This window comes from Saccopteryx bilineata, chromosome 9 (genome assembly GCF_036850765.1).
Source record: "Saccopteryx bilineata isolate mSacBil1 chromosome 9, mSacBil1_pri_phased_curated, whole genome shotgun sequence".
In the NCBI taxonomy this organism is placed as follows: Eukaryota; Metazoa; Chordata; class Mammalia; order Chiroptera; family Emballonuridae; genus Saccopteryx; species Saccopteryx bilineata.
In genome coordinates, this window is record NC_089498.1 from 45,600,496 (window position 1) to 45,613,595 (window position 13,100).

The following is a 13,100-nucleotide window of genomic DNA, read 5'->3' on the forward strand; positions in this document are numbered from 1 at the left end:
TTGTTTTGTTTTGGTCTTCAGGTCTCGGTTCTCTGAGTGGACAAACTATAAGTCCAGGATAACTGCAGGGTGGGTGCTAGCAGCTCCCGGCTTAACGTTTCATTCTTCTCCAGTAGGAAGAAGGCAGCATCTTTTCCTCAAGATGTGAAGGACTGAGATTCATTCTGAACAGACTGGCTGTGCTCATATGCCCACTCTAAACCCAATCGCTGTGACCAGGCAGGCGAACTGAGCTGAGTGGCTGCAGCCAGGTCACGTGTCCCATCCCAGGAACAGGTGCCCAAGTCACCTTCTCCAAACTATTTGGATCTCTAGCTGAAATGTGGGTGCTGGGAAGGGTGGGGGAGAGGTCATGGAGTTTAGAAAGTGTGTTGCATAGACACTTTGGGTAATCATTTCTGATGTTTCTCACTTCTCTTGTGACTTTTTCAGGTTCTTCTGTTTCAACCATCTAGATGTTTCTATGCTTTAAATTTATATACTTGCAAAACAAAACAATTCTTTCATATTAATGCTAAGGAAGACACAGATCTTAAAAACAGTCAGTACTTGCTCGTAATCATCAATATTTATAAATGGACTTAAATGTAATTAACTAGCCATGGCCGGTTCATTCAGTGATAGAGCATTGGCCCAGCGTGTGAAAGTCCCTGGTTCAATTGCTGGCCAGGACACACAGGAGTAGTGACCATCTGCTTCTCTACCCCTCCCCCTTTCCTTTCTCTCTGTCTCTCTCTTTTCCCTTCTTGCAGCCATGAGTTAAATGGTTCGAGCAAGTTGGTCCCAGGGATTGGGCTGTCACTATGGCTTCGCCTCAGGCACTAAAATAGCTCAGTTGCAAAGCAATAGAGCAGTGGCCTCTAAAGGGCAGCTTGCTGGGTGGATCCTGGTCAGGGCTCATGTGGGAGTCTGTCTCTCCCCGCTTCTCACTTAGTAAAAATAAATAAATAAATAAATAAATAAATAAATAAATAAATAAATTTAACTGAAAGTGGTCTTGTGTAGGAGTTTGAGTGAACTTGCCTAGAACACACCTACACTCTTCTGTACCTGGAGAGATCAGTCTCTACAAGCAACTGATGGCAGAGCATCACCGATATAACCTCACAGCCTGGGGTCAATGCCCGCAGCCACGTCTATGAACTGTGTGAGAGGTCTCACAGCCTCTCTGTGCTTCTGTTTCCTCATCTATAAAATATCAGCCAATGAGAGAACCTATGTCACAGTGTTGATGAGGAGAATAAAATAGTAAACACAAGAGAAGGGCTTCACGTGGGGCCTAACATATAGGCAATGCTCAGTACATATTAGCTATAATTATTTTTAACAGTGATTGAGTAAAGCATGTATGTAATTCCAATTTTTAACAGAAAATTAACAATGCTTTTCATATAATCTCATAACAACTTTTTGATCAACAAACAACAGATGACAGATGGTGGTATCATAAGAGTATAATGTAGCTGGGAAATTCCTGTCTCTTAGTGATGTCATAGTCATCGTTGTGTGACATATTACTCATCTGTGTGCTGATGCAGGGATAAACAAATCTTCTGCGCTGCCGGTCATTGCATAAAATTGTAGCACATACAGCTTTATGCAGTACATATTTACTCGGATGATGGTAATTGTCGGAGAACACCAGCTCTGCAAGGATTGACTTAGGTAGTGAGATTCCTTAGGTAAAGAAAGCATGAGGAGCTGGAGGAAGACGGTGCCTAATCCATTGCTTTATTCCTGCTTCATCTCTGCTGCTGCTGCTCCTGTTGTTGCTGCTGTTACTTCTGCTTCTGATGCTCTCCCTCCAGCAGAGCAGGCACGGGTAGATATAGGGCTTAGAGACAATAATGGCACAGTACAAACATTGCATCAACCGTTACATCAATGTGGTGATGTCATCTTGCTGAGTCAGCCAGCCTATACCCAGAAAGCAGTCTTCGGGGCTGCTGACTTAGAAAAGCCTGAGAACCAAAGCTGAGTCAGTTAGCCCAAATGTGCATGGGAGCTGGAGCTAGGGCAAACAGCCCAGAATGTCATGGGATTTAGTACTTGCTTCTGTAGTTTCTCGTGTTAACCAGAACTCACATCCTGGTCTTCACTATTAGGGTCCCTACAGTAATAACCACAGTACTGGTTTATGTATTTACTATACTTTTTATCAGTTCTTTTTTTTTTTTTTTTGTATTTTTCTGAAGCTGGAAACGGGGAGAGACAGTCAGACAGATTCCCGCATGCGCCCGACCGGATCCACCCGGCACGCCCACCAGGGGCAACGCTCTGCCCACCAGGGGGCGATGCTCTGCCCCTCCGGGGCCTCGCTCTGCTGCAACCAGAGCCACTCTAGCGCCTGGGGCAGAGGCCAAGGAGCCATCCCCAGCGCCCGGGCCATCTTTGCTCCAATGGAGCCTTGGCTGTGGGAGGGGAAGAGAGAGACAGAGAGGAAGGAGGGGGCGGGGTGGAGAAGCAAATTGGGCGCCTCTCCTATGTGCCCTGGCTGGGAATCAAACCCGGCTCCCCCACACGCCAGGGCGACGCTCTACCACTGAGCCAACCGGCCAGGGCCTTTATCAGTTCTTTAGAGTAAACACTTTCTACTTGTATAAAAAAATAAATATAAGTTTGCTGCTGTGAAACAGTATGGAGCATTACCCGGCAGCAGCCACATCCGTCCCGTGTTTACCGTGTCTCTTGATCACATCATTTGCTCTCGTGCTTGATCTGATCTCATGTTGTTTTGTTCAGCGTTGCTCCAAGTGTACAAAATCCACTGCTAATGCTGCTTGTAAGAAGCCTTGATGAGAGCCCTGGCTGGATAGCTCAGTTGGTTGGAGCATCCTCCCAAAGCACAGAGGCTGCTGGTTTGATCCCTGGTCAGGGCACATACAGGAGCAGATCGATCTTCTTCTCTCTCTCACTCTCTCTTTTCCTCTCTCTAAAATCAATAAAATAAAAATTAAAAACAAAGAATCCCTGATGAGAGATAGAACTGGAAATAAAATTATAAGTGATTAAGGACTAGGAAGCTGGAAAATCAGCACCGGCTATTGCTCACCAGTCAGGCATGTCCCATCCACTACAGCTATGAGGAACAAGAACCAAGTGACTGAAGCTGGTGAAAGATCAGCTTTGGCCCCGGCCAGTGGCTCAGTGGATAGGAGTCTGCGCAGCCTGTGGACATCCAAGGTTCGACCCACGGTCAGAGCACACAGGGGATGATGAGTCCACGCCTGTTAATGCAGCTGAAGATCTTCTTGCGGGGCGAGGTGTGGAGGTGGGAAACAGTGCTGCTAATGACCTTGACCCCGTGTAGACCTAGAATAATGTGTGTGAACATGTCTTACTTTTTAGCAAAAAAAGTTTCAAAAGTAAAAAAAAAAAAATTAACAGAAAAATTTTATACAATAAAGATATAAAGGGAAAATATTTTTGTAAAGCCGCATAATATGTGTTTTCAGCTAAGTGTTGTTACAAAGGAGTAGAAAAGTTTTTTGAAAGTTTTTTGAGTGAGAGAGATGCAGAAAGGGAGAGAAATGAGAAGCATCAACTTGTAGTTGCAGCACTTTATTGTTCATTGATTGCTCCTTGTATGTTCCTTGATGGGGAGGCTCTGGCCTAGCCAGTGAGCCCCTTGCTCAAGCCAGCAACCTTTGTGCTCAAGCTAGCAACCACTTTTTAAAGTTTATATAGTATAGAGTTATAGTTAGTTAAGGTTAACCATTATTGCAGAAATAAATATATTTCTAATAAACTTGTGCAGTCTCAATGTACAGTGTTTATAAAGTCTGTAGTAGTGGACAGTAATGTCCTAGGCCTCATATTTACTCACTGACTCACCAAAAGCAGCTTCCAGTCTTGCAGGCTCCGTTCACGATATGTGTCTTATACAGGTGTATTTTTTTTTATCTTTATATACCATACTTTTACTATACATTTTCTATGTTTAGAAAACGATTGTAGCCGTTGTATTACGACTACAGTATACAACACAGTATATATGCTATACAGATTTGAAACCTAGGAGCAATCGGCTATACCACCCAGCCTAAGTGTGTAGTAGGCTGTGCTGTCCAGGTCTGTGGAGGTGCGCTCTGTGATGCTCACACAGGAGGGAATAGCCTAACCATGCATTTCTCAGAATGTGTCCCCAAGGTTAAGTGCTGAATTGGTAAAGAAATACATATCATTTAATGACAGACTGTGGAAGCCAGGCAGAGTCTGTCAAAGACCTAGATAAAGAAAAACCACAGAGAACAGAATGGAAAATATTTATGCAGAGAAAGGAAAATAGAAAACAGGGAGAGACTGACAGAAATGTAAGGAGAGAGAGAGCACTGGAAATCCCCAGTATGAACTCCCCAGGCAGACCCTGGCATGGGAGCCCCACCAAGCCTGTACCTTCGAAGGGAATGAAATCATGTGTTTTCAGTTATTTCCTCGAGTGCAAAGGAAAGTCCAATACAAGCGTAGAATACAAACAGATGTCCAGAAAACAGAAACAAGCAGTTGCCTAAGAACAGAGTTGGGGCAGAACCATGGCTGGCACCCTGGGGCAGGCAGGTCAAGTCCTTGCCCCTAGGTCAGCATCCCACTGGGCCAGCGGCCAGCGCTGATGTTTGGAAAACTTAACCTGAGCGGGGAAGCCCGGCTGCTATATCTCAGCCAGGCACATAAAAGCCGCCATGGAGGGTGCAGCCACCGCTGTCGAAGGTGGACACCAGTCTGGACACCTCGCAGGGACAGTGGAAGGCAGGCCCCGCTCCAGCACGAGGCACGGAGGGCACATTGCTGCTGAGCAGTGAGGGGAGAGGGGCTGAGGGTAAGCCGGTCTGGGGCCCACCGCGTCTCTCCCGCTGCGGATGCTCAGCGCCAGTGCTGAGATCGGTCCCTCTGCCAATCTAACCAGAGGCAGGGCCTGGATACAGGTCTTCCCTCTCGGCCTCCATGGCGTCCCTCGCTTCCTGCAGGAGCAGAGATGAGGCTAAGTGGCACAGCCGCGGTTGCGGTGGGTCTGTGGGTCTTGGTGACGGTGAGCGCGATGGCGGACCCCGGCGGGGCTGAACCCAGGCGCTGCCTCCTCTCGCACTACCGCTCGCTGGACCCCAGGGCGCTGGCGGCCGTCAAGGCGCTGAGGGACCACTACGTGAGTGATGCCCAGACGTCCAGTCCCGGGGACTCCGGGCCTGCCAGGGTCGGGGACGCTGCTCTCTGTCCCGAGGGACCCTGGCATCCCAGCTTGCAGCAGGTGCACCCCGCACCTCAGGGTCCAGAATTCTGGCCACGAGGCGTTCCCGGTCACCGACATCACATCGTAAGCACAGAAACTGCCTTCACGGCAGTCACCAGAGGGCATCCTTTCTAGGCTTACTCTGCTCACGTCGGGGCGCAGCGCTCTGCAGGGATGCCCTTCAGTCCGCGTTCACGTGCTCGGAGAGCTGTGTGGCTCCGCGCACAACACGGACGCCCGTGCCAATCAGTCCCGGTCCACGTCCAGGAACCCCCAACATCCCAGAGCTTCAGTGTCCACAGTGAGGAGTCTCAACTCCCCCCTCCTTTGTCCTCACCAGGAGGAAGAGACACTGAGCTGGAGGCCACGCAACTGCTCCTTCCGCCCCAGGAGGGACCGTCCGAAGCCCTCGGTGAAGTGCTCGGGTCCGCGGGGCGCAGGCGGGGCCCGGCGGCGCAGCTGCCTCTCTAACTCAGCCTTGTCTCCGCAGTCGTGCGCGCAGCTCCGCCTCGTAGCCCGGGGCCTCTCGGACGCCCGGGCCGTGCTGAGCAGCCTGCCCAGCCCCGAGATGTTCCCGGGCGTCCTCCCGACCCTGGAGCTGCTGGCGGCCGCAGAAAGGAACGTGGTGGCCTGCGTGAGTGTTCCGTGCCCCGTTCCTTCACGCGCGCGCGCGAACACACCCCCCCCCCCAGCTTGCTCTGCCATCTCCTTCCCTACAGTTTCACAGTCTGTCCTGCTGAGCCTCAAACCGGTCGAGAGGATTCGCGTCCTCTTAGAGTCCCCAGTCTGCGACTGGGAGGCTGGCGAGAGGAGTTGGTGGGAGACTCGATCCTTCGCCTTTATCAGTTACCTCCTGACCCCCCTCCAGCTCCAGCTGGTGCGTCCAGGCTCCTGGAGGAAGTCCCTCCGGCCACGCAGGAGGCGTCCCCAAACGCGAAGACCTGTGAGTAGAGCGGGCGGTGAATGGGTAGACACCATGAGGCGGGGCGGGGAGAGGGTGTGTGCGGTGGCGTCACCGATCTTTAGCTGACGGATGGAGAGGGGTTCCTCGTGAGGAAATTCCTGTCTCAGCCCTGCTCCGTCTCCTTCCCGGGTACCAGCACTCGTCTGGGTGCCACGAAGCAGGTGTTATCTTCAACCTCCTGCGTCTGCTCACGTGGGACCTGAGGCTGGTGGCGCACTCGGGGCCCTGTGTCTGATGCCTCGAGCGAGCGTTCCTCGGGGATCCGTGGTTCTGCAGGCGTGTGGCTGCGCGCGCAGCTCTGTGTTGCCCTTTCGTCGAGGCGGGGCTGCAGCCAGTGGGTGCTGAAGCTCAGGAGCCTCTGCTGCCGCTGGACAGACTTGAGGACCTGTGCTGGGTGCCCGAGGCGCAGGCACTTTTCCAGAAACCAGAACGTGTCTCCCGGAAGCAGGGACGTTTCTGTGGAATGAATTGCCCTAAGATCATCTTGGGGCCTCGTCTGGCAAAAAGAGACTTGAATTCTGTGTTGCCATGGGTCGCTGACCCTACATAACATGGCCCAGTTTCTACTTCTCTGGCTATCAGAAGCCCCGAACCCTGTCCCCCATGGCAAGTCCCACCCCTGATTTGAGCCCTTCAGTGTCCCCTTTGAGATTCTATGAATCTGTGACTCTTGGATCTTCCCACTGGAGAGGCCTCACCCCTAAGGGATTTGGCAGTGAACTTTGGATTCTGTTACCTATGTGTCCTATGTATTTGTGAAAACCTTTGTAATTTGCAATTCTGTCTTCTGGTGTTAATTTGTTGCCATTATTAAATATTCTTGTATTTACATCGGTTGCTCCCCTGTGCTCAATTTGAAGGACACATTTTAATTAAAAAGGCTGAGCCAGATCCCTGGCCTGGTAGCTCAGTTGGTTAGAACATCTTCCTCATAATCCAAGGTTGCAGGTCACACACAAGAATCAAGCAATGAATGCATAAATAAATGGAACAACATACAATGTTTCTCTCTCTCTTTTCCTTGCTTTAAAATTAACAAGATTAAAAATATTTTTAAGTAAAAATAATAATGCTGAGCCAGGGAAATCAGGTAAGTTACAATCCTGACCCTGCCACTTAATTATGGTGTAACTGGGCAAATTACTTTTTCCGGAGCCTCAGTTTCCTTATCTCTTCAATGGTATTATTATATTTCCTTTGCAAACGAGTAATGTACATTGCAATAATGTTTATAAAGCTTCTAGCTGAAGCCATAAGATGGTCTTTTTTTTTTTTTTTTTTTTTCTTACAGAGGCAGAGATAGACAGGGACAGACAGACAGGAACGGAGAGCGATGAGAAGCATCAATCATCAGTTTCTCGTTGCGCGTTGCGACTTCTTAGCTGTTCATTGATTGCTTTCTCACATGTGCCTTGACCGTGGGCCTCCAGCAGACCGAGTAACACCCTGCTGGAGCCAGCAACCTTGGGTCCAAGCTGGTGAGCTCTTTGCTCAAGCCAGATGAGCCCACGCTCAAGCTGGCGACCTCGGGGTCTCGAACCTGGGTCCTTCCGCATCCCAGTTCGACGCTCCATCCACTGCGCCACCACCTGGTCAGGCAAGATGGTCTTAATTAATGGTTTCTATTAAGAAACCACACACACACATAAGTATACAAACATTTACACTTTTATATTAGGCCACCTCTATGGGCTGGTGGTCTAAGTTGCTAACTACCTGCCTCTTTGCCAAGGCCACACAGCCAGCGACGGTCAGAGCCAGGTTTGAATCCCTGCCCCTTTACTCCATAGCCCATGCTCTTAACACCTCACTGAACTTTCTAAGAAAACTAGTATGAAGTTTAGGAATTTTGAGATCCTGTGTTCATGTTCAGAATTCACTGTTGATGCAATGTCTCCTCCTCTGGGTTAAGGCCTCTGCAGTTGACAGAAACTGACCAATGCACTAGAAGGTGTCTTGGACACTTTCTGCTCTTGGCTTTGAAACGTTTTTGTGTATCAGAGCTCAATTTTTCCATCTGAGATTTCTCTCCAATCTCTGCCTGGAATTATGAATAATGAAAAAAAGGGGTTGGGGTGGGAGTCAACTGTCAAAAAGCACTCTGTACCTTCTGTCCTAGAAATTCATTGTCTTCATGTTCAGAAGACATCGTTGCACAGAAGCAGGAGAGCTCAAGGCTAATGTCTGGCTGTTAGACAAAACTTGGGTAAACCCTGCCCTTACCACTGATTTGCTGTGTGACCTTGGACAGGTCTTCTAACTTCTCTGAGTCTCTGCAAATTACTCCATATTCATTCATTCATTTTTTTTTATTTCAAAATACTTTATTTTTAAAATAGGTCACAGAACTAAGCTTTGAATTCATTCTGCCAATGTTACTCCATATTTAAAATATAGTCAAAGTACAGTACGTCCTTGAAGATATAATGGGTTCAATACTGCTCTGTGACATAGCCTCCTTGACAGGTGAGACATAAAGTACTTGACAAACGGGGGCGTCTTTGTTTTCCTTTTGTACTGATTGCTCCCCCTCAAATATTCACATAGCTCCCTCCTTCACTTCCTTTGAGTCTTTGCTCAAATGTGATTTTTCAGGCCACCTTATTCAGTGCAGCACCCTCCTTCACTCTGCTCTCACCTCCTTTAAAGGTGTTTTTCATTTTCTGTTACCTGGTATAACGTATACCATGTGCTTAGCCCCCTTCCTCTACTCTCCTTTACTCCTTTCTAGTAAAAAGCTCCAGAAAAGGGTTGTTTCATAAGGTTTTTTCAATGCCCTTATTCCTGGCATCTTGAGCAGTTCCTGACACAGAGTGGGGCTGACTAATACTTGGTGAATGAGTGAAGGCATTTGACACAAACGGAGCTGGTTCCCCTGAAGACTTTGGCCACACCCCAATTTCCTAGCAGAACCTCCTATTCCTGGGTCCCTCTGTGCCTGGACAATGAAAGATGTTAGTCAGACTCCCCTCCTCCCTTCCTTTCTCTCTCAGTACCACTGAGGAAGGGAGGGAAGAGCTGGTCTCCTCTCTTAACTCTGGCTTGCTTTGCCTTTCTGACTCTCTCACCGTCCAGCAACCTGCTCCCATTGTCATCCCCCTACACCCTTTCACAGCCTCCTTTTTGGAAGTTCCAGAGTTCTTTGTGTCAACACCACTAGAGGTGCCTTTCTCCTCTCCCTGAGCTGGGGTATCCTGCAGAAAGGCAAGTAAGTCTCTCTGTCCCCTCCCCACCAGGACACCATGAGCCCTCTTTATGGGGTTGAGGCTGCCTTATCCTGAAATTTCTTTAGGAACTCATCTCCTGTAGGTGAATCTGTGCCAGTTTCTCTTTCACTCTAGCTGCTCACCTGGCTAAGGCCCCGCCCCACACGGGCTTCCCCAGCCTGGGGCATCCCCTGGCGGAAGGCATGTTTTCACTTTTCCTACATCAGTCTGGATTGCCCATGTGTCCAGGCTAAAAACTGCACCATAAGCTCAGGAAAAAATTACACCACACGCAGAACTGTAAGTTCAGAGACACAGACAGAGCAGCAGGCTGAGGCCCAGGAGAGGAGACTGAGGTCAGAGACAACAAACAAGGCTGAGTGAGAGACCCAGGTGACAGCCTGTGAGCAAACATTTGGGTCCCATCTGCTGACAGAGACCAGAGACCACGATGAAGCTGGATGAGCCTTCACATCACGTCCATGACCCTCACCTCCCCACCCCACCCTCAGACCCTGACACTCCCTGTCCCCTCATCTGTCTCTCCTTCTGTAACACAGACTTGACTGTGGGTTGCACACTGGTGCCGGTGCTGATGACCATGGTGCTGACCAGGACAGGAGCAGTTCCTGTCCCCATGCCCCTCCCGGGTGCAAGGAACTGCCACATGGCCCAGTTTAAGATGCTGTCCCCACAAGACATGAAGGCTTTCAAGAGGGCCAAGGATGCCCTGGTGAGTCTCCCACTGGCCCACCTGCTGTGGGCTGACCTCCACGCCTCCCTCAGTGGGTTACCATGTGACATCTGGCTGAAGGTGGACCTGTCCCCTCCCTCCACTGGGCTAGCCTCCAGCCTCACACAGCGGGCTCTCTCATGCTCTTGTTGCATTGGGCTGACTCGTGTTGTTCTGCATGGTGCTCCTCTGCCATCCTTTTGGAAGTTCACGCCCCTTCTCTTGTTGCTAGCCATCCTCCCATCCAGCTGTGGTCTGACCTCTAACCCTCCAGCTGTGGCTGACCTCTGCCCTTGCTCTCCAGGAAGAGTCGCTCTCACTGAAGAACTGGAGCTGCAGCTCCCGCCCATTCCCCAGGACCCGGGACCTGAGGCAGCTGCAGGTGAGTTGGGAGAGTCAGGCCCCGCCCTGACCTCACCTGGCTGCTCCTCGGGCTCCTTCAGTGGCCCCTTCACTTTCCCCTCTCACTTGTCCCTGTCTGTCTGTCCTCCCCCTCAGTCCCGCTGGCCTCTTCCCCTCACCTGCCCACACTGGCTGTGCCCTCTCACCTGTTCCCTGACCTTTCACCTTCACCTGCTCCTTCCTTAGTCCTCCTCACCTGTCCTCCTCCCTATCTCTCTCACATGCAGCCCTTACCTGCCTCTGTCTCCCCTCCTCAGGTGTGGGAGCGCCCTGTGGCCCTGGAGGCTGAGCTGTCCCTGACACTGAAGGTCCTGGGAACTGTGGCTAATGTAACCCCGGGGAACATCCTGGATCTTAGATTTTATTTATGCATCTACCATTTTTCTTAATTTATTGCCACCCAACCCTATTTATGTATTTATATGTGTGAATTTTTAAACTTCACACTCTGCGCTACATCCACGCCAAGCTTCAGGCCTGTGTGAGTGCTCTGGGCTCCCAGGTCATGTCTGTGGTCTCTGACCACCATATTGTCCCCCTTAGTCCCAGACCCTGCCTCACACACCACCCTCCTCTGCCCACAGGTCCCAGCTCCGTCCACAGCAGGCTCCAGGTCGCAGGGCCACCTCCGCCACTGGCTGCACCGCCTCCACGAGGCCCAGAAAAAGGTGAGTGACTACGGAGAGTCCAGTCTCTGGAGCCAACTGGGAGCCCAGATGATGGACAGCCACTGACCTGTCCCTTCCTCTCCACAGGAATCCCCTGACTGCCTTGAAGCTTCTGTCACATTCAACCTGTTCCGCCTCTTCACCTGTGACCTGAAATGTGTCGCCAGTGGAGACCTGTGTGTCTGATCCTGAGACCCACCTGCAACCTGTCCCTTTATCTTAGATTTTATTTATGCATCTATCATTTTTAATTTATTGCCACCCAATCCCTATTTATATATTTATATGTGTGAATTTTTAAACTCACACCCAATAAATTGTTTATTTTTTATACTTTAAAAAAAACTGTGCATATAAACAATGAGAAAAGATGCCATTGTTGCTGTGGGACTGTGTGTTTGTGTGGATTACATCATCCAGGGTTGGTCCAGAAGAGATCTGATTCCTGTGTCCACTTTGGTGCTGACCCTGTGTGCCATGGACCAATCTTATTTACCCTGAAGGTCTCTTTGATATTCTATGAATCTCTGACTCTTGGCTCTCCCCATCTGAGCACGTCTGATTTCTGAGGGGTTTGGGGAGTATAGATATCAAAGTTCTCTGTTACAGTCCTGCACCGCTTAATCACGGGGGAATGTTCTCAGAAATGCATGGTTAGGCAATTTTGTTGTTATGCTAGCATCATAGAGTAGACTTACACTAACCTGGACTGCACAGCCTTCTACACAACCCCGAGGCCGTATGGTGTAGTCCAGTGTTTTACAACCGCCAGTCTGTGGACCGGTCTGCCAGAAATTTCATGCTGGTCCATCAAAGAGTTAACTATCCTCATGTTATTTGACAATTACGGAGCCAATGATCTTAGTAGACCTTGCTTATGCTTAGGGTAATATTTCTGTCAATGGACCCCAAAATAATTCTCCTTTTCCACTAGTTCCCAACTGTAAAAAAAAAATGTTGAAAACCACTGGTGTACCCTACTGCTCCTAGACTACAAACCTGTATGCAGGTTTAAGTGTATTAAATATTGTAGGCTGCCTGACCTGTGGCGGCACAGTGGATAAAGCGTTGACCTGGAAATGCTGAGGTCATCGGTTTGAAACCTGGGCTTGCCTGGTCAAGGCACATATGGGAGTTGATGCTTCCAGCTCCTCCCCACCTTCTCTCTCTTCTCTTTCTCTTCTCTCTCTCCCTCTCTGTCTCTCTCTCTCCCTTTCTCTCTCCTCTCTAAAATGAATTTAAAAAATTTAAAAAAAAATATTGTAGGCAACTATAACAGACTTGTAAGTATTTATGTATCCAAACATATCTAAACATAGGAAACTTCCAGTATAAATATGTACAAAAGATGAAAAATGAAGATAAAATATATGTATATATATATAATTGTTCACCTGCATGGGACCCTTATCATGAATGGAACTTGCAGGACTGGAAGTTGCTCTGAGTGAGTCAGTGAGTGAGTGCTGAGTGAATGTGAGGCCTAGGACATTACTGTCCACTACTATGGACTTTATAAACTTTGTATATATAGGCTACACTAAATTTATAAAACAGCACGATATTAAATCAAGTACAAGGGAAATTTCAGCAATCAAGAGACGGTGAAAACATGAGAGGTATGAGGCTACTGCTGACATTTTACATCAAGCTTTTTTGTATAAATAGAAAGTGTGCACTCTAAAATAATGATAAAGGCCCTGGCCGGTTAGCTCAGTGGCAGAGCGTCAGCCTGGTGTGCAAGAGTCCCGGGTTCAATTCCCGGCCAGGGCACACAGGAGAAGCACCCATCTGCTTCTCCACCCCTCCCCCTCTCCTTCCTCTCTGTCTCTCTCTTCCCCTCTCGCAGCCAAGGCTCCATTGGAGCAAAGTTGGCCCGGGCACTGAGCATGGCTCGTGGCCT

At 49.3% G+C, this 13,100-nt stretch overlaps 2 protein-coding genes across 2 annotated transcripts; both read left to right on the forward strand.

Annotated features, from left to right (window-relative positions):
- Positions 1–4,817: 4,817 nt before the first annotated feature.
- On the forward strand, positions 4,818–6,423 carry LOC136313138 (interferon lambda-4-like). Its single transcript, XM_066243295.1, has 5 exons — positions 4,818–5,140; positions 5,565–5,636; positions 5,715–5,858; positions 6,093–6,167; positions 6,325–6,423. The coding sequence occupies exons 1-5, from the start codon at positions 4,973–4,975 to the stop codon at positions 6,421–6,423; spliced, it is 558 nt and encodes a 185-aa protein (XP_066099392.1). The 5' UTR covers positions 4,818–4,972.
- A 3,422-nt stretch (positions 6,424–9,845) lies between these two features.
- On the forward strand, positions 9,846–11,383 carry LOC136313143 (interferon lambda-3-like). The gene is made up of 6 exons (XM_066243306.1): positions 9,846–10,127; positions 10,432–10,509; positions 10,787–10,883; positions 10,964–11,010; positions 11,114–11,197; positions 11,285–11,383. Exons 1-6 carry the CDS (start codon positions 9,846–9,848, stop codon positions 11,381–11,383), a joined length of 687 nt encoding a protein of 228 aa, XP_066099403.1.
- Positions 11,384–13,100: the final 1,717 nt, after the last annotated feature.